We start from the raw sequence: 22394 nt of genomic DNA on the forward strand, positions 1-22394 counted from the left end.
GATGACGATGGTGGATTAACTAACTGGAGGAGTCCGTGGCTTAATCGGAGATTCTGGGAGTCGACCACGGAGACTAAAAAGAGCGCCAGTCGAAGCTGCCTCGGTTCATCTTCCACATGTTAATCCTGCCAAACAATATGACAAATGCAACATCAATCATTACTTCGGATCAAGCAACCGCGATCGATCTGAAATTTTCCGCCACTCTGCAGATTGGGAAAAGGCAAATGGGCAATGGCAACCTAGCTATTCCCATAATTATTAAGACATCAACATGAAACAACACTAGCGGGACCTTTCCTACCATGTAAGCTTGAGAATCGTATTATCAACAAAAGGATGACACTAGAAATGATAATGCATTTGACCTTGGAACGGCCTGCTAGCTATATACAGCTTAGAGAACAACGCTCTCCTTAACACCAATCTCCCTTTTTTTTGAGGGACAGAGGATGACTTTTGAAAACCCCGAATATGAACATCCCAAGACATACCGTGACATACCAAAAGAAGAAAGAAAACATCAGATCATGACGGGAGGAAATCCAGTGCTTCCTTGTTGTGAAAACGCTGAGAGAAAAACAGGGATTCAAAATTCTAAACAAATGAACAGGTCGATTCAATCAAGAAAGATGGAGTCGAACAATGTGGAATACAAACGGCGTATTGCTTAAGCAATAACACCCGAGCCAGCAAGCTCCTTCTCCTTAGCAGCAAATTGAGCTTGCTCTTCAGCTGTGAGGTCAAGAAGAGGCTTGTTCTCGCCTGACTTGAGGTTGCGGTAGTAGGCACGGATGATGCTGTCAGCGTCGTCAACGGCAATGGGACGGATATCAGCAAGTGCCTTGATCTTGGCAGTGCACTCCTTGTACTGAGCATCGGTCATCTCAATGTTGAGCTGCTGAGCACGAGACTTGATAGCGTTCCAGCCCGTCAAGCGCGAAGCAAAGTGAACGTATCTGGTCATACCGAAATCGGCAGGGTTGATAATCTCGTATGTGCTGGGGTTGTTGAGAATGGCCTTGGCGTGGATACCGGCCTTGTGGGTGAAAGCGCAGAAACCAGTGATGTAGTTGTTGAAGGGAATGTTGACTTCAACGGCAGCAGCAACAAGATCCTCAATGTCCTTGAGCTTCTCGAGCTTGTACTTGCCCTTGACGTATTCGGGGTCGGCGACCATCATACGGGCCATGAGACCACCAAGGGGAGTGATACCGTTACGCTCACCGATACCAAGGACAGAGGTATCGATGTGAGTGGCACCAGCCTCCAAGGCGCAGTAAGCGTTAGCGATGGCACACCCAGTGTCATTGTGGAAGTGAGTTTCAATGTCACAGCTAACAACACCTCTCAACACACGGACTAGTTCGTAAACCTGACGAGGCGAAGCGCAACCGACAGTGTCGGCGATACCAACACGGTTAACGCCGACCTTGTCGACAGCGGAGTAAATGGACAGCAGGTCAACGAGGTCAGAACGGAAGGAGTCCTCGCTGGAGAACCGGATCTCAATGCCCTTGGACTTGACGAATTCGATGACTTCAATGGCCGTGTTCTTGATATAGGTCATGTCCTTGCCGTGGGAGTGCTCCCGGAGATAGGACGAGGTTCCGATAACGACGTCACTGTATAAAAAAGTCAGAATTCCACCATGATTGCCAACCGTTGGTAGGCCCACTTACACTCCGTCAACACCCGTCTCGACAGCAACTCTGGCGTCGTCCATATGACATCTGATGTGTGTGAGGATCTGTGGCAACGACACTTTAGAACTGATGCGAATTGAGATCAGGATCAGGGGAGCGAACGTACCTTGGCCTTCAGGCCAAGCTTGCAGATAGCCTCGCAGTCCTTTCTTGACTGCTCGGAAGCACAGGGGCTGGTGAGCTCAATCTATATTCCATGTCTCGGTCAGTGCACGTCTTCCCAGCAACATGTTGACTCCAGCTGGCTATGACTCACGTAGTCGACACCAAACTCATCCAAGGCCTTGGCAATCTCAATCTTCTTCTCGGTGTCGAAGAAGGCGTTGGCGAACTGTTCACCTTCACGAAGGGTACTCTCAATGATCTTGAAACGAGAGACATTGCTCAGGAAGTCGGTCACACCGACGTTGTGGCCGTAAGGGTTACGAGAAGCCGAAGGGTGAGGGTTTTGACGGGTCTGGACGGCAGTGAAGCCGGGGTGAGCAACTGGGAAGAAGGGAGATTAGTCTGGATCAAGTATGATATTTCTGTCTCCAGGTGAAATACCGGTGCCATTGGCGCCGTTGGTGTGCCCATTGGGCTCATTGTCTGCACCGGGGCACATTTTGTCAATTGATAGCGGGGTGATTTCTATTACAATGTCGGAGTGAGCGAGATTGGCTGTATGACGGATCAAAGGTTAGGTAACAATTGACAATAAGTGGAATGGATGTAAAACAAGGAACTGACAATGGTGATGTTCAAAGAATTTCGGGGTTTATGTGAGTAGTACTAGGAGGTAAGAGTCATACGCTGCAAGAGAAAAAGTGGGTGGAGTTTATGAGGGCGGGCGGTCTGGAAAGGATGACTATGACTCGGAGGGGTGAAGCGGACTCGGACTCGCTGGGCACTTTTGAGCGGCAACGAAGAAAATTTCACACGCCGAGTGTTGCAGAGACTTGAGCGACTACTACTGTATGATCTCTGGTTATCTAAGATTCTGAATATGGGCTTGTGTGGGGATTTTCTCCGCCAGGCCAATGCTATTCTGCTTTCTGCTTCTCCCAGCGCAACCGGAATCCTGATTGCTCCAACATTTGAAGATCTTTCCCCATTGATTACTCATTACTTGGTGATAATACTATTGCTCGCAAATCAGCTATCGGCAAGGTACATGCTAGGCAAGCCATGGAAGGAATGTACGTATGTCGCCACTCGTCTCTTGACTCTATTTCGGTAGAAATTTAGAGGGGTATCGTCACGTTGAATTAACATCATCTGTGTGGTTACCTGTACGTGAAAACGAAGTTCTCAGTACTGAAGAGCAGCAAGTCTAGGTGCGGAGTACCTAAACTTGGGACCGACATCGGCTTAGGTGATTTGAACTACGACTGAATGATTGGACGGCTTCGGCTGCGAGCGAACAATTACGAGAATTCATTCTCACCAAGCATCGAAAAATCCATTCAGGCAAAAAACAGAAAAAGGACTAGAAGAGAGAGAATTGATAATCACAGACATTCAGGTCCTCGATATAGAGGGATACCGTACAGACTTCAGAGCCTCTTATTTCATAGGTATTATTCCCTTGTAAGGTAGGTACCAAGATCCACTGATAAAGTTGACAATAGTGCGTCAGCTCCTAGTATCTATTCATGGCTGCAGTCTGCACACTGCACAAAGCATGCAGTACTCCGTACGGAGTGAAGGACTCTTCTAGGTACTTCATACTAAATTCGACTGTCCGAGACCGCGCTACACAGCATTTGTTTCATGTATCATGAGACATCATATTTTCTTACTGTTGCCTATGACCATCTGAATGCCACCTGTCATAAATGAAGAGGTAGCTGGATCTCTCAATGTCCTTGCAGATGCTCATGCGGAGCAGGATGGAGAGACATACAAAGTATGGTCATACCAATAATCGCCTGTTCAATCAACACAACAACAGGATCAGCCTTGCCAGGTAAAAATACGTCAACCATCGCTTAATAAACTTTCGAACCAGAGCTCCTTCTTAACTACTGTGAGGCATCAAAGTGAAAATGTCCTTCCAGGACTGAAGGGTCGAGACGAAGGTAAATGAAGATACGACACCTCTTGCTACCCAATGCCCTCACCTACACAAGGCGAACACGGAGAATGCGGACCCATCAACCGCTCCATGTCTTCAGCCTTGATACCTCTTGTCTACACGCAAAGCTCCCGCTGCGCTCAAGTCCGTGAGACTTCTCTGAACCCTCGAATTCGGAGAAGCCTTCACCAGAGTCCTCTCTGTATTTGTTCAAGGCTGCAAAAGAATCTGGCCCATTAATCTCCCTTTTGGTCCCAAGGCGTTGGTTCCTGGATTTCCCAATTCCGTAGCCCCTTCCTCGGGCACTCACGACGTCTCTCAGCCCGGTCCTCCTGCTTTTACGCATGCCAAAAGCCAGGCCCGCAACAACAGCAATGACAACACCAAGGCTGACTGGAAGTCCGATAAGAAGAGCCGTCCTATTAAAGGGTATCTGAGGGGAAGGCTTGTAGTGTTCAACTGGTTTAGGATGGAGTATGACAGTTGGGCCTTGCCGGGCACTAGCTCGGCTACCCGACGTAGGATCCAGCTCGATGATATAGAGTGTCAGAGTATTGTATGGCTTTCCTTGGAGCCATTCCTTCTGCATATGAAGCGAAATATAACCGTAACTGTTATCAGTCTTTTCAGACGTGAATGCCGAGTCTCCCTGAGAAGAGTTCGCGTATCTCAACTCGATTGTGATCGTCGCGTTCAGAGGGTAGAAGTCAGCATTCCATGTGACATAGTACGTCGCGTCGACTGTAACATCTGCACCATCCGTAGGGAGACAAAAAGGCGCTATTGGACCATTAAGATCGGTACAGATAGGGAAGTGGCCTGAGAAAGACGAGGTATTTGTGTTATTGCGTGAATCTTGTGAAGGAGCCTCGTTCAATAGAGTCGCGGTTGCTTGAGTATGTTCGTGAGCTTCATAAGGCATTGGAAATATATCTGATCGGTATAACTAAGTCACTCACAATGAGGAATCGAAGAATCCGCTCTTCTTCCTAGCGCAGCACCAAGCCCGTGGCCCATCAAGGTCGCTACTATGAGCCACCAGGCCATCGGGGCTGAAGTGGGAACAGGGTGACACCACATCTCCGTATTTGTTGATGGACCCGTAGATGATAGTCTGGTGCAAATCAACCCTCTTGACTCTGTGGTGGATACAGGATGCGTCTGATAAAAACTATGATTCTGTGATGCAATGTCAATGGCTAGAAGGCCCCTCTGAGACACACAGGTTTTGTGAGGGCGAGGCAATCGGTGCAGTTCTACTGCGAGAACTTAAGGAGGAGCTACTATATGAACTGAACGCTGCCATTTTTGGAAGCCGCGACATCGGCTCAGCAGATTCAAAAGATGAAAGGAGTCATGAGGTACAATGGAGAACATCCGACTCCGTCGGCCTAGAGCTTTCGTAGGAATATAGCCCAGGTATCCAGCGACTTCTGTGTTGAAAGTCATTACTGTCTCAAAGTGTTGCTGGAGCACGAACTTCAGACAGCCAGAAACCTCAATCAAATAGACGATCTTGTTGGTAGGTCGAAAGAAGCGAACTAACTATATCAGGGTGACATAATCAAGAGCATCCCTAAGACATCATATAAACAAACACGAAAGTCCTTGCAACAGTGATGTAGAGGTATCTTTCCACTTGGTTTAACTTTATACCTGGCACAATAAATTAAGCCATTAAGCATTCCATCAAATCAAATCAAACCCTTTGCGCTTTAGACCATCTACTTAACTGCACCGGAAAGCTGCTCCCCCGCTAACATTGATAAGTCGGCTCTCCCGACGCTTAGGCCAGCTGTCGCCAATCGCGGAGACTAAATCACTTTCATCCTTCGTGGCTGTTTCACTTCTTTCACAACTCAGGAGCCCGCCTTCCTAGCTACCTGCTGTCCGTACTTTGGCCTTTCAGACCGTCCATTCAATCCAAAGTGCGCTTATTGTCATTGTAACCAGTTCAGGTTCGTTCGATTTCAATATAGATATGCTCTCTAGGTAGCACCTCTTCCGACTGTTGCTGACACGCGTCATCACTGCTAGCTGCACCATGCGATTCATTCAAGCTCTCGTTATCCTCCCAGCCCTTGCTGCGGCGCAAGAGCAGGTTCCCCTTGCGGATCGAGTTCAGGGATGGTTCAACAAGGCCAAGTCTTACCTGCCAACCGCGACTCCTGTTGTTCCTACGGTCGAGAAGGTCGTCGAACAGAAGGTCCAACAGAAGGCTGTCGCGGTCACCCCTTTTAACATGAGCAACTGGCAGTCTCTCTTGGAGCCATCTTCCGAGCCCCAAGACTGGCTGCTGTACATTACTGGTGGTAACAAGACCTGTTTCGGTCGTTGCGGAAACGCGGACAAAGCTTTCAATGTAAGGTCTCAGACAGGGGTAGTAGAAGATGCGAGTACCCCGAGAACCTATGGCTAATCATCTTACTTCGAAGGAATCTCTTCTCCTGTTCTCCGCAGACCCTACCTCCCCTAATCTTGGTCATCTGAACTGCGAATCGGATCAGCTCCTGTGCTCCACATGGTCTGCAGGCGCTCCCTCTGTTTGGTACTTTGAAGTTCCTCAAGCTCAACTTGGCGGGAGTCGTGCTGCGACACCTCTCCACGTCGTGTATCTGAACTCGACAACTGTGACGGCCCAGGACATCTACAAGATTCATTCCGAGAAGACCTACAAGAAGGAACCCGCTTACGAAGGCGCCCTCCACCCAACGGACGGCTGGCTAGCCCAGAACAACCTTCTTGTCCCCCTGGGCTATGTCATCCACGGTTTCAGCGTTATCCCCAGTTGGCTCTTCATGATCTTCATCAGCTTTGCTAGCCGAACTCTGATGTAAGTGTCAATTCTTGCTTTTCTCACCATTGTTCTGGTTTAGCTAATCCCAAACAGGAGCCGCCGAATGGGCAACGCGGGAGCTCGCCCTAACTAGAAGATGACGGTGATGTTGTTCTCTAATCTCAGCACTGTCGGGAATGTATATATAATGCAGTAGCGGTTTCTTCTGAGAAATTATAATCTTGGTTATGCTGCTTTGGATCTTGTTGGTGCATTTCTACAGCCTCCAGCTTGCGTCATGGTATGCTGAGGGTTAAAGCTGGTTAGGAGGTGGGGGGGAAATGTTATCGATCCATTACTATTTGCTTTAAATGAAATCCCGGTTAGAGAAGTTTGTTACCTGCCTTTAGATCATGGGGTGGATTGGTTTAGTAGTTGACTGATTGACAAGCAGCTGTGGCGGCTACCCGAGCTCAGATCGGATCTTAGTTTACCACTAGGACCAGCTAGATAGAACTCTGATGGAAAATACCCCAACAGCTTCTTCCACCCTTGCACTTCCAAAAATAAAAAAGATGGCCGAGTTAGACCGGGTCCCTCCCTCCACCACAGCATACGTGATAGCTACAGCTATCCTCGCTGGCATCACTGGTTATTTTATTGGGCAGGGCGCCTCATTGGGACTATTTTCCTCGGCCAAAGAGAAGGAAGGCTGGCCCAACAGTTATAATGTGAAGGTCCCTCCGCATTCCTCCGACGAAGAGGACGAAGACTACGAAGATGACAGCGAGGAGGAAGGCGATGGTGGCGAGCTGGCCAATTTCGACGACAGCAACGAGGAAGTGAAGCTTGTGCTGGTTGTGAGGACGGATCTGGGCATGACCAAGGGTAAATCCTTCCCTTGTGCTTCCCCGCCTAGGCTTGGTTTTTCGAGATCCAGCGCGCGCGTTGTGGAAATGAATACAGCTAACACGATACGCTTAACATAGGCAAAATCGCCGCCCAGTGCTCGCATGCAACGCTCGCCTGCTACAAATACCTCATCGCGCATAACCCGCAGTCACCTATCCTGCGGAGATGGGAACAACAGGGACAAGCAAAGATCGCCTTGCAGACAAAGTCGGAGGAGGAATTACAGTTGCTGCAAGCACAGGCGATGGGCTTAGGCCTCTGCGCTCGCGTGATCCAGGATGCTGGACGGACACAGATCGCCAGCGGCAGCAGGACGGTACTTGGAGTTTTGGGGCCAAAGAGTGTGGTGGATCAAGTAACGGGGCATCTAAAGCTGTTGTAAATGCTGATGGCGATAATGGGACGAATGTATGTATGTGAATGTAGAATTCGCGAATGCTTCACTCAACCAGCGAGTTTCTGGAATTACGAAGTACGTCGCATATACGATCCACGCGATGCCAGGTTCGTAGGTGTCTACGAGACCATCTCTTGTAGTTCATTCAATCTACACAAATCCTACAGAATAATACTGCGCAATAAAAGTAGCAAAAAGGTATGTTGGCTAGTCATGGTTTTTCCCTAACCTCACAGGCCGACGGCCAAATCGGTAAAGGGATCAGGAATATGACGCCGCTGGTACTAGGCCCTCCAGCCGAGCTCACCTATCGGGAGCTCAAGACCAAGTGATACCTAATGCCAGCATTCGATCTGAGATCTGTCGACCGGAAATAAAAACCATCCACAAGGGGATGGCTCCTTAAGTCGTCGAACTGTCCAGCAATCAACCGAGACACAGAGACAGCTCCTCCGTGAAGAGGAACAGCTCCATGCTCAGGATCGCTGGACACAGATCCGTGTTTGTTCAATTGGTGAGGAAAAAGAGAAAAAGAGAAGAGAGGTCGAGAAAAAAATCCTGGCTTTTTATGTTGGCGCCAAGTGCGCGCTAAGATTTTGCCGCGCTAAGCCTTACAGAGACTGGATGTGATTATGTAATGACAATGGAACTAAAGGCCTGCGGTTGGGTTGGAGTGTCGGAGGCAATCTATCAACAGTCAAGCCGACCATCCATGGCAGTCTGCGAGACCTGACATCCCCAACACACTTCCTGGCCGACTCTGATACAACGTGATTCTAAATCGCCCAAGATGGCGGACGCTCTTTCTATTGAGCAGAATAACAAAATCCGAGTTGCCCTTGGGCTCAAACCCCTCCCCGTCCCTGGTGCTGACGCCACCTCCGGTCCGGTGTTTAAAGAAACAAGAGAGGGCTCTGCCTCTGAAGAAGACGCCGGCAGCACCCTCGAGTCGCGGCAAGCGCTTGCCTCGGAGAATTGGAAGAAACTTCAAGAGGAGGCCGAGGCGAAGCAGAGACGAGAGGCTAAAAATGCTGCGATCAAGAAGGCTCGTGATGCTGCTCAGCGCGCTCGTATGCTCGAAGGCCCTACGCTAGGAGAGTCTGGCGATGTGGATATGGATACGAAGACCTGGTTGCTGCAGGCGAAGAAGCGACAGAAGAAGATCGAAAAGGAACGCGCCCTCAAACTCGCTCAAGAACTAGAGGAACGTGAACGTGCTGCGGAATACTCCACGGCGGATCTGGCTGGGCTGAAGGTTGGGCATGAGGTTGGCGAGTTCGAAGAAGGAGAAGAACATGTTCTTACTCTCAAAGATACGACTATAGATGAGAACGAGGAGGAGGGCGATGAGCTGGAGGACGTCAGTCTGAGAGAAAAGGAGAAGGTGGCGGAAAGGCTGGAACTGAAAAAGCGGAAACCTGTCTACGATCCCACCGAAGAGAATATCGGCATACTCGCGCAATATGACGAAGAGATTGAAGGCAAGAAGCGGAAACGCTTCACGCTTGATGCTCAGGGGTCTACAGTTGAAGAACGAGAGGCTAAGCGACAAGAGGTATCGGACAGACTCAAGCAGAATCTTGTCAGCCTCGACCTTGGTGCAATTGAGGCAGCTCCAGTTTCTGATTACATGGATGTGAGCGAGATTAAGATCAAGAAGCCGAAGAAAAAGAAGGTCAAGGCAACCAGACAGAGACCGGTTGATGAAGACGATATATTTCCTACAACTGAGTCGACGCAGAACGGGGCTATGGAAGTCGATGCCAGCAACGGAGTGCCCGCGCCGGCTCCTCGAAAATGGGAGAGCAGTGAGAACGTATCGTTTGTCGATGATGACGATCTACAAGCCTCTCTTACACGCCAGAGAAGGGCCGCTTTCAAAAAGCGGCAGAAAGTGCGACCCGAGGATATCGCACGACAGCTCAGAGAGGAATCGCAAACACCAATGGAGGCAGAAAATGAAGAGGCTGAAGAGCCTGGCTTGGTCATAGACGAGACATCAGAATTCGTTTCCAATCTACAGAAGCCGATCCTTCCAGAGCGCCGCGAGAGACGGCGAACAACGACACCTGCCGAGAGTGTCAAGGAAGGATCTGTCGAGAGGATCAAGGAAGAACCGGCCGACGATGACGCTGACGTGGACATGGAGCGTTCGTACAATGATATTGAAGATGAAGAGGACCTCAAGGAACGCATCAAGAGGGAAGATTCTCAGCTCCAGCAAATCTCCGGAACCGGACTGGAGGAAGAAACTACATTGGATCAAGGGCTCGGTGCGACATTGAATATGCTCAAGCAACGCGGACTGGTCAAACCCTCCGATGCTGTTGAGCACAACACGCTCCTGCGGGCTCGTCAGCGTTTCCTGCACGAGAAGACCCACCTTGAAACGGAGGCAGAGAAACGAGCTCGGCAACAGCGTGAACGCGACCGAGCCTCCGGTAAACTCGACCGGATGTCGGCCCGCGAGCGTGAAGAATACGCGCGGTGGGAGAACAAGCAACGTGACCAACAAGATGCACGACACATGGCGGAAGTCTTCAACAAGGAATACAAGCCCGACGTACAACTCAAGTACGTTGACGAATTTGGTCGTTTAATGAACCAAAAGGAAGCTTTCAAGCATCTTAGTCACCAGTTCCACGGCAAGGGCAGCGGCAGGATGAAGACTGAGAAACGGTTGAAGAAGATTGAAGAGGAGAAGAAACGCGAAGCCATGAGCGCTTTGGACAGCAGTCAACACACTGGCATGACCAATGCTATGGGAGCCACCGCTCGGAAAAACCGTCAAGCTGGTGTGAGGTTGGGATGAGTTCTTGGATACTCGCCCACGTTCTCGTATCATATGCAATTCTTAATGATGATGTATGGTTTTGGCATCTATAGGCTACCTGAATATACCATGAAGCTTATAAGACGAAATGATCCCTCGTACGCCATGATTTGCTCGTTCTGAACATACAGTTCATTGATTCACTGTATTTAAGGTGTTTAAGAAAGTTGGTGTACCACATTGTCACTGGAAGACAATCCTGAATACGTAGGGCTTGCAATATACATAGCTCAACTTGGGTATCAGCCCTATCTGGATGGATCTGGATCCCCTCAGGAATAGTGCAACATCCCGAATGACAGTCTGGCGTTTGGGGCGGAATTTAACCGACCATCGACCAGCAGCTCGGCAGTCCTCCTCGCTCTTCTAGCTATTGACTGGTCTGACCTGCGTACGCTGTGGAAGAGCAATATGAAGTATGTTCCGAAAAAGGAAATCTTTCCACCCGCACGGGAGTATGTCGCAAAACCAAGTATCAGTAGACACCAGTTGTACTTGTAACTTGCAGCTTCTGTAAGGTCCAGATAACTGGCGAGCAACTCTATTTACCCCAATTCTCGTGAGGGAAGCACAGGCAGATCCAGCCAGTCAAGCAGTGCCTCAGGCTCCAGCCAGTGGGCCGACATGCTCAATCAGTTCACCGGAGGGCGGCCACCGGGAATAGAGGTGAGGAGATGGCACCATGATTTATGAATATCACCATTATTATAAGCACTTCGATATCAAGATTTGTTATTTTGCTAGTGTCATCAAGGCTCAGCTTCGTTTATAGTCTCACGTAAGAAAGATCTACGAAATCTCCGGCTGACCAGAGAAAATCCAAGACTGCTGTTTTGGTATATATAACGGAGCATTCGGTGCCGGGTGTCTGGAAACAAGGATATCAATCCAGTCACGTGATTTCCTTGTACCTTGTACAAGTAATAACGGAGTAGATCAAACAACAAAATAATACTTGACGATCAGACACTCTCATGAAGACTAGTTAGGCTGCCGTGTTTATACCTCTTCGTAGTCATGTTTAGGACCCTCAATGCCTTCAAACAGGATGTACCAGTACCGGAGGGCCTAGGTAACAAAGTAAGGTACCTCAAGCAGGACCCAATTTAACCGCGATGCGGAGAAAGTGACCAATCCGAATCAGCCGCTTTTCTCCCCGGAATTTCCCTATGGTTATTCACATGAGTCAAAAAAATACACAAACTCACGCGCTGTGTCTCCGACTCGGATCTGCTGCTCTTGACTCTTTTTAGGATTGATCTCCAATCGGTGTCCTTTTTGACATTTTTTCCCTTCTTCTTTCCTACTTTTCTCCGTGATCCTTTCACTGCTTTTCCCTCGAGGACCTGTTGAGCTTCTAGTTCTACATCTTAGATTTCTGAATTAGCGCCCTTCACACAGCAATGTTGTCCACTCTCAGAGTCGCCAGCCGCCAGGCTGCTTCGCGTGAGGCGAGCATGCGCACCGTGGTCATCGGTGCCAGACATGCCTCTGCCTGGTCCAATGTCCCTCAGGGTCCTCCGGTAATACACTATTGTCCGGAAAGTCGCTCTGTGGGTCATTGTTAACGTAATGGCATGATTCCAGGACGCTATCCTTGGTATCACTGAGGCATTCAAGGCCGATACCTTCAAGGAGAAGATCAACCTTGGTGTCGGTGCTTACCGTACGTACTATTCGTGAATTGAATCGCTCAAGCTTTCTTAATGGCTTAATTGATGCCCATTGTTTTGTGCAACGACTGATTTTCTGTAATCGGAACGAATAGGTGATGACAAGGGCAAGCCATATGTTCTGCCCTCGGTTCGCGCTGCCGAAGACAAGGTCGTTGCCTCGCGTCTCGACAAAGAATACGCTGGTATCACTGGTATTCCTTCCTTCACCAAGGCTGCTGCGGAGCTGGCCTATGGCAGCGACTCCGCCGTCATCAAGGAGGACCGTCTTGTCATCACTCAGACCATTTCCGGTACCGGTGCCCTGAGAATCGGAGGTGCTTTCCTGCAGCGCTTCTACCCTCACGCTAAGAAGATCTACCTTCCCACTCCTAGCTGGGCCAACCATGCCGCCGTCTTCAAGGACTCCGGAATGGAGGTCGCGTCCTACCGTTACTACAACAAGGACACTATTGGCCTTGACTTCGAGGGCCTCATCGCTGACATCAAGGCCGCTCCCAACAACAGCATCATTCTGTTGCACGCCTGTGCTCATAATCCCACCGGTGTCGATCCCACCCAGGATCAGTGGCGCCAGATTAGCGACGTCATGAAGGAGAAGGGTCACTTTGCTTTCTTCGATATGGCCTACCAGGGCTTTGCCAGTGGTAACGCGGACCGTGATGCTTTCGCCCCTAGACACTTCGTCAAGGAGGGTCACAACATTGCTCTGTGCCAGAGTTTCGCCAAGAACATGGTAAGCTCGGGCTGCTCGACCTCATGAAAACCGTTCAGGGACTGACCATGTTGAACTACCAGGGTCTCTACGGCGAACGTGTTGGTGCTTTCTCCCTCGTCTGTGAATCTGCCGAGGAGAAGAAGCGCGTCGACTCGCAGATCAAGATCCTCATCCGTCCCTTTTACTCCAACCCTCCCGTCCATGGTGCTCGCGTCGCGTCTACCATTATGAATGACCCCGAGCTCAACCAGCAGTGGCTGGGCGAGGTCAAGGGGATGGCCGACCGTATCATTGAGATGCGTGCTCTCCTCAAGAAGAACCTGGAGGACCTTGGCAGCAAGCATGACTGGTCGCACATTACCAGCCAGGTGAGAAAGCTGTTCTTTATGTTCGCAAGATGAACCAATGCTGATTTGTGATAGATTGGCATGTTCGCCTACACTGGCCTGAAGCCCGAGCAGATGGAAGTTCTGGCCAAGGAGGTAAGCACCCATGGGATCGCTAAACTGACCCAACTCACTGACATGACCTTAGCACTCCGTTTATGCCACCAAGGACGGTCGTATCTCGGTCGCCGGTATCACCTCGGGCAACGTCAAGAGACTGGCCGAGGCCATCTACAAGGTCACCGGTTAAAGGTTGAGCTAGGCGACCCGAGTATGTGAAAATGATATACAAAAACCTACAGGGCCCAGCCCTATTGTACTGATATCCATGTCTGTTATATTAGCATATTCTTGAGCATGATTCGTCTTGAAGGTCTAAATTGGATGAGTTCATTTTCGTTCAGGTCCCGGCGTATAGGACCCTGAGCTAGCACTACCAACGAACAACAGAATAGGTCGCACAAGCATGCTTCTGAAGTTGTTCCCACTTCAAGAGCTAGGTAGCGTAGAGTATTTGAAATCACCTTGAGAACCCTGTTGCAATTGGCTCCGTCCTTTATCTCCAGTTTTCGACCTGTGCCACCAAACATTCTCTCAGAGCTCCAGGCGTACTTCGTACCTACCTCCATGTATGACAGGTAGAGTCCGCAGACCAACGCGATCGCTGTCCAGGTGGTGATAGTGCACGCAGTGCTTGTAGCACCCTGTACACCATGACCATACACTCCTGCATGCAATGACTTGCCTGTGCGACCAACTCGCACAGATTGTACCCATTTTCCGGTGATGGCGAGAGCCGTTTAAATATGATTCGCCCAACGATTTGCCTTGGAGTGAACATGCCAAACAGGGTACTCTGGACAATGGCCCTGCGGCTTGTTACCTGGGCGCTACTCTCTAGCAGTACTTATAGCCCAGCCCCTACGGAGCACCTTGCCTGCCTACCTGCCTTCCTGGACTGCTAAAGGAATTTTGCCCGTCGGATGAGGTGTATCTAGTAGCCCTTGTACGTATTGGTATTTCAGCTCAAAGTAAATTACGCGAGTCTGCAAGAGCTAACCTAGGTACCTTATCTTAGGTCGGTATGACATCTTACCCGTCCACTATAACGGGGGTGATTGCCATGTAAGGTAGGTAAGGATCGTTACCACTCAGAGCCCATTCATCATGATGCGATAGCAGCAATGCCATTTTAAGATCTGGACTGACACCGTGACGGTTGTTCTGTTCGGTAGAGGTCGAGATTGCGAAAGAAGAACTACTCCGGAATATGTTCCTAGCAGAGCAGTTGGAGCGTAGCGCGGCTGCGCCATTCTCAGTTGCCCGATATCCACCGAGTACCTTCTACCTAGGCACCAAGATGTCTAGCCTTAGTGGCTTATTATTTCATGTTTCTTAGGGTTCTTAGTTGGGCGTAATTTATGGATGGCGCTACTAAAGTAGTACGGTATCTATTCCCAGGCGAGGATAGAATACTGAGGCGCATACAGCACTGAGGCTTGGGTGTCTTGAAATCTTGCAGATCAGGCCCGGCTATGGTTTAGAAAGTACAGCGAAGTAGTGGTTAATTTTAGAAGTAACTTGAATTGTCGAACTTCCCAGGGAACTAGCAGAGAATTCTTCAATTTGTTAATTATTGGATAGCACATGAGAATTGAATTGAGTTGAAACAGGGGTAAAGGGGCAACTAAATAGTTTATTCATGGGAGGAGACGGAATACACTGATATGGAGACCTCAGGGCCACTTGGTTTCCGGCACCTTTTGAACAAGGAATTTCCTGAATCAGAAGTGAGTACAAATGTGGACCTACTTCCAAGCATAGGGGGCTTCTTACTCCTGGTGGTATTCTATCAACCATAAGAGGTAGAGTAGTGTACGAAAAAATATCTCACTATATATGTTAGCTCTCCCTTTATAGACGTCGAAAGTCATGGCCCTAGGTGATATGAGATTCAGCACTTGTGATAGAACTCTGCCGTCTACTCTAGTAGATTCAAGAGGTAGACTAGAGAGGTACTTCTTTACTGGAACAATCTTGATGTGTCGACTTTGCCCAGAGTGCCTGATTCTCATAGGACCCACCAATGATCGACCATCCAGCCAGCCATCAGTTCTGGAAGAGAGAGATAACCTCACTTATTGAGGGTGTAGACTACCTAGATGAGATGACCAAACCAGCTAATCAGTCACGGTATATAGTACAAACTACCTTAAGAATTGAAGCAGATGTTCTCCTGCACTTCAGCGATAAAACTTGACCGGGCCTGCCTTTACTAGCTCGTGGTCGGTACATACCACATTCGTGGTTGCACTACGTACTCTAAATTGTCCACGGACTGCGGTAAATTCCCCTGTGATTTTCTCTGTGAATCACGTAGCCTACCCCTCTATCTACGAGGAGATTATGTCCAACCGTACAGTTCAGTATATCGCAGTGGCAAAACTGAGCTGAGTTGTCTAACCCGGGCCTCGTCCATTCCTGAGTCACTTCCTTTCTTCCTTGCACGCTTTTTCCGCTGGCCAACTAAGTGTCTGCGGAAATTGAGGCCGAGAAACACGTGGACGACTGTCGCGCAAACGAATAACACGAAGAGTAGCGCTGTTTGTTATGCTACGTAGGGTAAGGCACATTGGAGAAAGCGTGCCAAAGATGTAGCAAGTTCTGGACTGTAGCTATGGCCGAAGTTACTCCTTGTAAGGCGATCGCTGCGCTGTCATGGAGAAACCTGATTCGAGGCCCCAGCTCATTCCCTGCCGATAGATTCTGGAGGAGTAGTCTAATGGGCATGACAAATTCCCAACCTCCTTGACTGGCGCGAAAAATAGACAGAGGGTCCTATGGTAGACTGGCCCTACAGCGCTTTGAATTCCCATCATCGCAACTAGAAACAAGCTGCGTCTTCTGCTACTACATGACCATCCTCTGTGAGCTTACAAGGTCCTAGGTACTGCTTACTAAGCTCTACTTCCAACTTCCACTGCCTTTCCCTTTCTGGGTGTCCGCTTCGCTGTCACAGTCATTCCAACACCTAGGTTGAACCTAGTGGTATCAGAAATGCAGCTGCGGAAATTTGGTTACCAGTGTCAAGCAAGAAATCCATCTGGCAGCTAATGTTGTTGCGCCTCAAACGCTTCATTGTAAGGATGGTAGATACACCCATCCCTTTCATGGAATTAACAAGGCGGACCCGTCCAACGATTGTGGATCGTTTCAACCTACCATAAGTACCTTCTTCGTACGCTAGATAATAATATCCATTAGTACACAATTCCGCAACCTCAGAAGCTGTGGTTGTTCCACCATAAGGTTGTGACAGTAGTGATCACAAGCAGGACGACCAGGAAGTCAAGGAACACCTCCCAACCAATGGAATTGCTAGTGCAGAGCGACCATCAGGTTGGTCTGTTTCGGTTAGATCCCGGCCGGCTATTGGGGATCGGATCATTGCACATCATCATTATTTTCAATATGGTTGATACTCGCTACCTTGCCTTATGTATGTACATTTTCGTCGTGGTCCAATTACGTATATTCTGTTGGCAGTCATAGAATTGAGTGGTAACAAAAGCACATTTTTGTGGCTGTCGAAGCACGCTCACCAAACTACATACTCGGAGCTGCCTTGCATTCCATTACCTTATCCTGGACTTGTGGGGAAGTGATGTCGCGCGGATAGTAGTAACAATCTGTAGTATGATCAAGTATTACTGATGAGCGAAAGAGGAACAGGGAGAGACCGAGAGAGCAACGATCGAGACTCGCCGTTGGTCTGGACGACGGGTGATCTACGGAGTACGGAGTACCATCAAGCTGAACCAGCCCTTCGACGCTGATCGCTGTACCCTTCGGTATTCAACTAGGAAGAATCGGGAATCGCACGGAGGTCAGGAGTTCACTGTCAGCAGCAAAAGTGATGTAATTGCTTAACTTCTCCATCTCCAGAATCAATCAGAGGGAGAGAGGATTCCCTGGTTTCTCGCAGTGACCAGAGAGCCTGGAATGACTTCTCCTTGGATCCTTTAAGTTGATACAATAGTGATGTTTGGCACTCCTATTATACAAAGACAGAATCATGCAACAATTCTTCAGGTAATATCGCCTCATTTAATAAACTTTCTCTGCTTGATTTCCCCTCTCGAACTGCATCTGTATTACTTTACCGAGAGTGATTGATGGAAGTCAAATTGTCACCGGTCCATGGCCATACTGTACCTGCCTATCCTGTACTCCGCTTCGTATTCTCTCCTCGGCATACGGAAAACTGCCCTCTCCTGCCAGAATTCTGGAAGAATGGAGTGAAGAGCGTAGACTATCTTCTCTATCTACTCAATTACTCATTACCAGATCCTTCGCAGTCTATGGTAATAGGAATCAATGAGAGACGAACAGAATGATCCATCAAGGACCGATGGATGCATAAATGATTGTTACTGGAGGATTTGGAGTAGATGGTGGATCCATTCTTGTCACCCAGTGGTCCCAGTGATCCTGGTTGTGGTGGGGGCCACAAGTGGGCATGGCCATGGCGTAAGATAGCGTCCGTAGAGTTGTCCAGACAAGCAGTTCCGTCATCCGTAATTATTCAGCCCGGCTTTACGCTGTTTGGAATGGTATTCCGTATCCATACTCAATACAGATTAACGTAAGGTAGGTACCTTTTACCTCATACGCATTGTTTCAAGGTGTCAAAGCCACTTTGACGCTGACAAAAGAAAACGGACAAAAATAGAAACAAAATCAAGGAAGAGATTCAAGTCAATGGAGTATAGGTACTGTGGAGAATTGAAAGGGATAACTTTATACCACGAAATGAAAGCAGAAACTGTTCGAGGTGTCCATAATAATTGGCTATCAATATTTACTACTCAAGAACACCAAATAGGTACCTTACCTAAGTTAAACCGAGGTAAAATTACATACCATGGCGTATGTACCTTACGCAGATTATCCTCTGTACAGCAATCTAAATGTAAACCTCCAGGCTGACCCAACAATCCTACCTACCCAAACTGCCCTACCATCCGTTTAAACATCTCTGAACGAGTCCTGTAGAGTACACCAATCATGACTAGCTTATAGTGCCCATTTTTCTCTTTTACTATCATCAGACCAAAGGTACTATCGGTTCCCATGCGTCTGCCCTTCTGATTATCTTTCCAACAGGTTTTGTATGTTATGTACCTACCTCTGCCCACCTGCTTCTGTACCTTAGGATCAATGCGGCCCAGGGAAATCTGAGTAACACAGGCATCCAATGGGAGTCATTGTCTCTAATGCTCGTGATGATGACTTTGTTGCCCGGCCCTGACTTGCCACACCTTTGTTTCCATACGACGCAAAGCCCATTGCTGTGGTGGCTAAAGAGAATATTGAAGAGAACCTAAATACTCCCCCCGTACTTAGCAGGAGAAAGAAAATAAAAAAATACACTAGATAGTAGGTAGAAGTCAGACTGTTCTACTAATTAATAATAATCGAGGTATCATGCTTATTAGGTATGATAATTACCTAGCTTTATGGACTCCATCATCATTCAATACCTATTCCTCTGAATGATTGGGTTAACAACCTTCAGCGGGCCTGACACTATCATCCGGGCTCGAACTTGGCCCAGAAAGGGTACCCTGAGTGATACCGCTTGCTCTCCCCACTCATTGACTGTGTTTCTCCTCGCTCTTTTCCTCTTCGTCGCTTTTGTCCTCCGCTTCAAGTCCGCCTAATTAACTAACTAAACACTCATTGCTCAGCCTGGCTCATTTGGCATCGTCCCATCTCATCGGTCTCTCCTCCCTCCACTCTCTCTCTCTTTCCCTTCCTTCCGCTCTCACCTCTACTACAACCTCACCACCAACCCTTCCCTCTGCCATGGGTTTTGGTGACTCTCGATTGCTCTTTGTTCTCTGACATGCAAATTCCCCTTTTTCCTCTCCATTGTCAATCGTCGCTTTGATCTATGGCGTATCGTCTTACCTCGTCCTTTGTTGCATTCGGCCGCTAACCTGCAGCTTCCACGCTGCCGTCCGCCTCTGTTCCGGATCTCGCAACCGCTCACCCTACCAATCCCTCTCCTGCCTCCGAAGTTTGGACGTATCGGCCCTTCGTACATCAGTTTACTTTCTGACTATTCCTCATGTCTGCTCTTGACGTTCCCGAAACTGGGTTGTCTCTACTAAGAGACAACCCCGGAGACAATGCCACTGCCAAACCGCCTCAGATCATGCGACTGAATTTGGCTCAGAGTACTCTCGATGAACTCATACAGAGCTTACGGAAAGATCAAACTGCTCGAATTCGATTAGGCAAACACCCGACCCTGTACTACGGCTCCAAAACGCAGCAATTTCACTCCGCACCCGAAATTCACCGATCCGAGGTCTACGCCGCTAGCTCCACCGACAAAGAGAACCTATACTTCGCAGGCGTTCTGAGTCACAGGTTAGAGGTTCAACGGGCCAAAGAGGCCACCGCGGCCACTGATCAGGCTTTGGCGAACCTTGAGCAGAGCCTAAATGCTTTCGAAAGAGGGAAGGAATCAAAGAAAACACACATGATTACGAGCATTGATGAAGTCAAAGCTCTGCGAGCGGGTGATCTTAGGTCCAGCACCGGTAGAGAAGCTGCCATCCTGGCTCGAAAGCCGACAACGAAAGTGGAAATAGAGAAAGAACGTCTCCTCAAGAATACCGCCAACCGCTCCTTATCCTCGAGCCCAGCCCTTGGCGTGTCTCGCTCTCCAGCACCAATACCGCCGCTCACTCCGACATCCGCACCCTCCTCCCATAACAAGGACCGTGTTCGGCTCGATGCCCTCAAGGTACCTTTCATTCATCTTCTCGCCGTGCGTGCTGTCTCTGCCAAATTTCTCGCACGCCAAACGCGATCGTCCCTTGAAGACTGCTCAGCTCTGGCTCGGAAATATGGCATCGAAAACCGGATTGACCCTGAAAAGTTCGATCTTAGGGACAAGACTTACAAAGAACTGGACGTATGGAATTTCCCATACCCTTCCCAGGAGGAGCGGCAAGAAGCTATCGAAAATGCCATATCGGCATTTGATCGGATGCGGATATCGCGCTCGGATAAACTCTGGCAAATGTTGCTCCCCAAAGAAGAACGCGGCAAGGGCAAGTGCTTGTCGCGATTGGACCTGCGGACAGGGCCCATCAAAAAGGCCCTTACTCCAAAAATTCAAGTGCATGCATCTGACGATAATGGAAAGGATGGATATACGACCGGTCACGAGACTGATAGGGTCAGTGCCAATGGCCCGACTCCAAAGCCAGCTCCCAAATCTGGCGCGCCAGTTCCAAAGAAACGGGCCAATGACAAAGATTCTTCTACAAAACGAACAAATCCTACCAAGAGCAAGACTTCCACGAATAGCACGCTGACGGGACGGGTCACCAAGAAGGCGGAGCGGAAACCAGCATCGAAGACGGACGGCAAATTCAAATCAGCAGAATTTGTTCAGGAATCGGACGAAGATGACACAGACATGCCGGATGCACTGGTGCGTGCACCAGCACCAGAGAAGGCGAAGCCAGAGCAATCAAAGGTCCAGCCTAAACCCAAACAGACTGCGCCGAGCAAAGTCGGAGATCCCTCCCGTGCGTCGACGCCCAGGGTGAATCAGTCCGAGGCCCCGCCTTCCAAAGCCGAATCGACCTCTCAGAATGCCACCAAGTCTGTCGCTGCGAAGAGGCCGCCGTCCAACCGAGCACCGAACCAGAGATCACCTCAAAAACCGTCGCCTCTCGGATCCTCTCCCCCGGCCAATGCATCGGATGCCCAAAGTCGCAGTCGTTCTTCGAGTCAAAACAATACCTCTAGTTCCTCGTCCTCTCCTCTTATCACGCAGTTATCAAAACCGAACAAGGTCACACAGTCGACTGGAGCGATCAAGACCAACGGAGTTACCAAGACAACAGAGACTGTGAATCCTTTGAAGCGCAAGGCAGAGACAGACCGACCATCTGCAATTCAGTCCAAGACAACAGGCCGCACGACCGGCAACCTAGAGCACAAGCGGAGGCGGGCAGTCAGTACTTCGAGTGGCAGCACTGGGAGCGCGTCGCCGCCTCTCAGCCGTGAGATACTGCGCCAGCAATTACGAGAGAAGTCGCAGAAATTCAAGCAGTACTATGCCAAGTATCGTGCACTACATGATTCCATGGCTTCGCATCCAGACCCACCGCGGGCGGAGTTGGAGCGTTTACAACGACAGCATATTCGTCTACAACGAATGAAGAAGGAAATCTGGGACGAGCACGGACGACTCCGGGATGGTCTCTAAAGGCCCGGAGCCATTCGATGTCCTTTGCATATTGATTCGACATTGTTACTCAAGTCAGATACAGGTGCCTGACATTTGAGATGCCATTTTCTGCATGCCTTTAATCTTCATACAGCTTATTGCATATGGAAGCATAGTGAAGCAAGCTTTTTTTGACCATGCTTCAAGGCGTTTGTGATAATACTTCCTTTCCCAGGCCTCTGCTTTTTATTTTCGTTTTTTTGTATATTTGCATTTCTGAGGCCTATCATATCGTGCTGCAAAAGCATATGCATGTAATTGAGACAAAAGAGGATTGCTGTCACGCAAGGAGTATCCTGCAAGGCGCGGGCCTTCAATACTATGACTATTGTTAGAAAAATCAAATAGAAGTATGAAGTTATTCCAGATGTAAAAAGGTTCTCGGCCATTTTTCTGATGCTATTTTCTTGGTGGTTCCTGGCCTCTTCTTTTGCTCCCTACTCAACACCAAATGCACCGAAGTAATTGGACTTTTTTGTGGCTTCAGACTACTGCATCTAATCCGTTTCGGTCCCAATTCGGGGACTGCCAATTACGGGTTATTCAGGAATCCTTCCATTGTTACCCCTCCCTCTAGCCTTTCCATCAATGCTCGTCAGATTCATTAGTTTTCTTCCGCT

The 22394-nt window shown here is 49.0% G+C and overlaps 9 protein-coding genes across 9 annotated transcripts; 6 read left to right on the top strand and 3 right to left on the bottom strand.

Annotated features, from left to right (window-relative positions):
- Positions 1-496: 496 nt before the first annotated feature.
- Positions 497-2392, bottom strand: hcsA (homocitrate synthase). Its single transcript, XM_024827612.1, has 5 exons — positions 2253-2392; positions 1963-2192; positions 1813-1893; positions 1683-1750; positions 497-1625 (listed from the first exon to the last, which is right to left on the bottom strand). Exons 1-5 carry the CDS (start codon positions 2308-2310, stop codon positions 671-673), a joined length of 1392 nt encoding a protein of 463 aa, XP_024681321.1. The 5' UTR covers positions 2311-2392; the 3' UTR covers positions 497-670.
- A 274-nt stretch (positions 2393-2666) lies between these two features.
- Positions 2667-3397, top strand: P174DRAFT_442596 (uncharacterized protein). Its single transcript, XM_024827613.1, has one exon. The coding sequence runs from the start codon at positions 2692-2694 to the stop codon at positions 2923-2925; it is 234 nt and encodes a 77-aa protein (XP_024681322.1). The 5' UTR covers positions 2667-2691; the 3' UTR covers positions 2926-3397.
- A 444-nt stretch (positions 3398-3841) lies between these two features.
- On the bottom strand, positions 3842-4809 carry P174DRAFT_371574 (DUF4448 domain-containing protein; the record flags this gene model as incomplete). Its single annotated transcript, XM_024822383.1, has 2 exons — positions 3842-4671; positions 4722-4809. The coding sequence occupies 2 exons, from the start codon at positions 4807-4809 to the stop codon at positions 3842-3844; spliced, it is 918 nt and encodes a 305-aa protein (XP_024681323.1).
- A 759-nt stretch (positions 4810-5568) lies between these two features.
- Positions 5569-6758, top strand: P174DRAFT_442598 (uncharacterized protein). Its single transcript, XM_024827614.1, has 4 exons — positions 5569-5720; positions 5800-6124; positions 6198-6595; positions 6653-6758. The coding sequence occupies exons 2-4, from the start codon at positions 5807-5809 to the stop codon at positions 6690-6692; spliced, it is 756 nt and encodes a 251-aa protein (XP_024681324.1). The 5' UTR covers positions 5569-5720; positions 5800-5806; the 3' UTR covers positions 6693-6758.
- Positions 6759-7113: 355 nt separating this feature from the next.
- On the top strand, positions 7114-8115 carry P174DRAFT_488915 (aminoacyl-tRNA hydrolase PTH2; the record flags this gene model as incomplete). The annotated part of the gene is made up of 3 exons (XM_024830798.1): positions 7114-7261; positions 7310-7426; positions 7528-8115. The coding sequence occupies 3 exons, from the start codon at positions 7114-7116 to the stop codon at positions 7830-7832; spliced, it is 570 nt and encodes a 189-aa protein (XP_024681325.1). The 3' UTR covers positions 7833-8115.
- Positions 8116-8547: 432 nt separating this feature from the next.
- On the top strand, positions 8548-10773 carry P174DRAFT_442600 (U4/U6-U5 snRNP complex subunit SNU66). The gene has a single exon (XM_024827615.1). The coding sequence runs from the start codon at positions 8638-8640 to the stop codon at positions 10657-10659; it is 2022 nt and encodes a 673-aa protein (XP_024681326.1). The 5' UTR covers positions 8548-8637; the 3' UTR covers positions 10660-10773.
- Positions 10774-12083: 1310 nt separating this feature from the next.
- On the top strand, positions 12084-13707 carry P174DRAFT_461259 (putative aspartate aminotransferase; the record flags this gene model as incomplete). Its single annotated transcript, XM_024829977.1, has 6 exons — positions 12084-12203; positions 12268-12346; positions 12449-13089; positions 13128-13439; positions 13494-13553; positions 13606-13707. The coding sequence occupies 6 exons, from the start codon at positions 12084-12086 to the stop codon at positions 13705-13707; spliced, it is 1314 nt and encodes a 437-aa protein (XP_024681327.1).
- Positions 13708-19590: 5883 nt separating this feature from the next.
- P174DRAFT_421780 (uncharacterized protein) lies at positions 19591-21753 on the top strand (the record flags this gene model as incomplete). Its single annotated transcript, XM_024824983.1, has 1 exon — positions 19591-21753. The coding sequence occupies one exon, from the start codon at positions 19591-19593 to the stop codon at positions 21751-21753; it is 2163 nt and encodes a 720-aa protein (XP_024681328.1).
- Positions 21754-21811: 58 nt separating this feature from the next.
- On the bottom strand, positions 21812-22344 carry P174DRAFT_209152 (uncharacterized protein). The gene has a single exon (XM_024821339.1). The coding sequence runs from the start codon at positions 22161-22163 to the stop codon at positions 21870-21872; it is 294 nt and encodes a 97-aa protein (XP_024681329.1). The 5' UTR covers positions 22164-22344; the 3' UTR covers positions 21812-21869.
- Between the last annotated feature and the right edge of the window lie 50 nt (positions 22345-22394).

The sequence above is a fragment of the Aspergillus novofumigatus genome (assembly GCF_002847465.1).
Source record: "Aspergillus novofumigatus IBT 16806 chromosome Unknown P174scaffold_5, whole genome shotgun sequence".
Classification (NCBI taxonomy): domain Eukaryota; kingdom Fungi; phylum Ascomycota; class Eurotiomycetes; order Eurotiales; family Aspergillaceae; genus Aspergillus; species Aspergillus novofumigatus.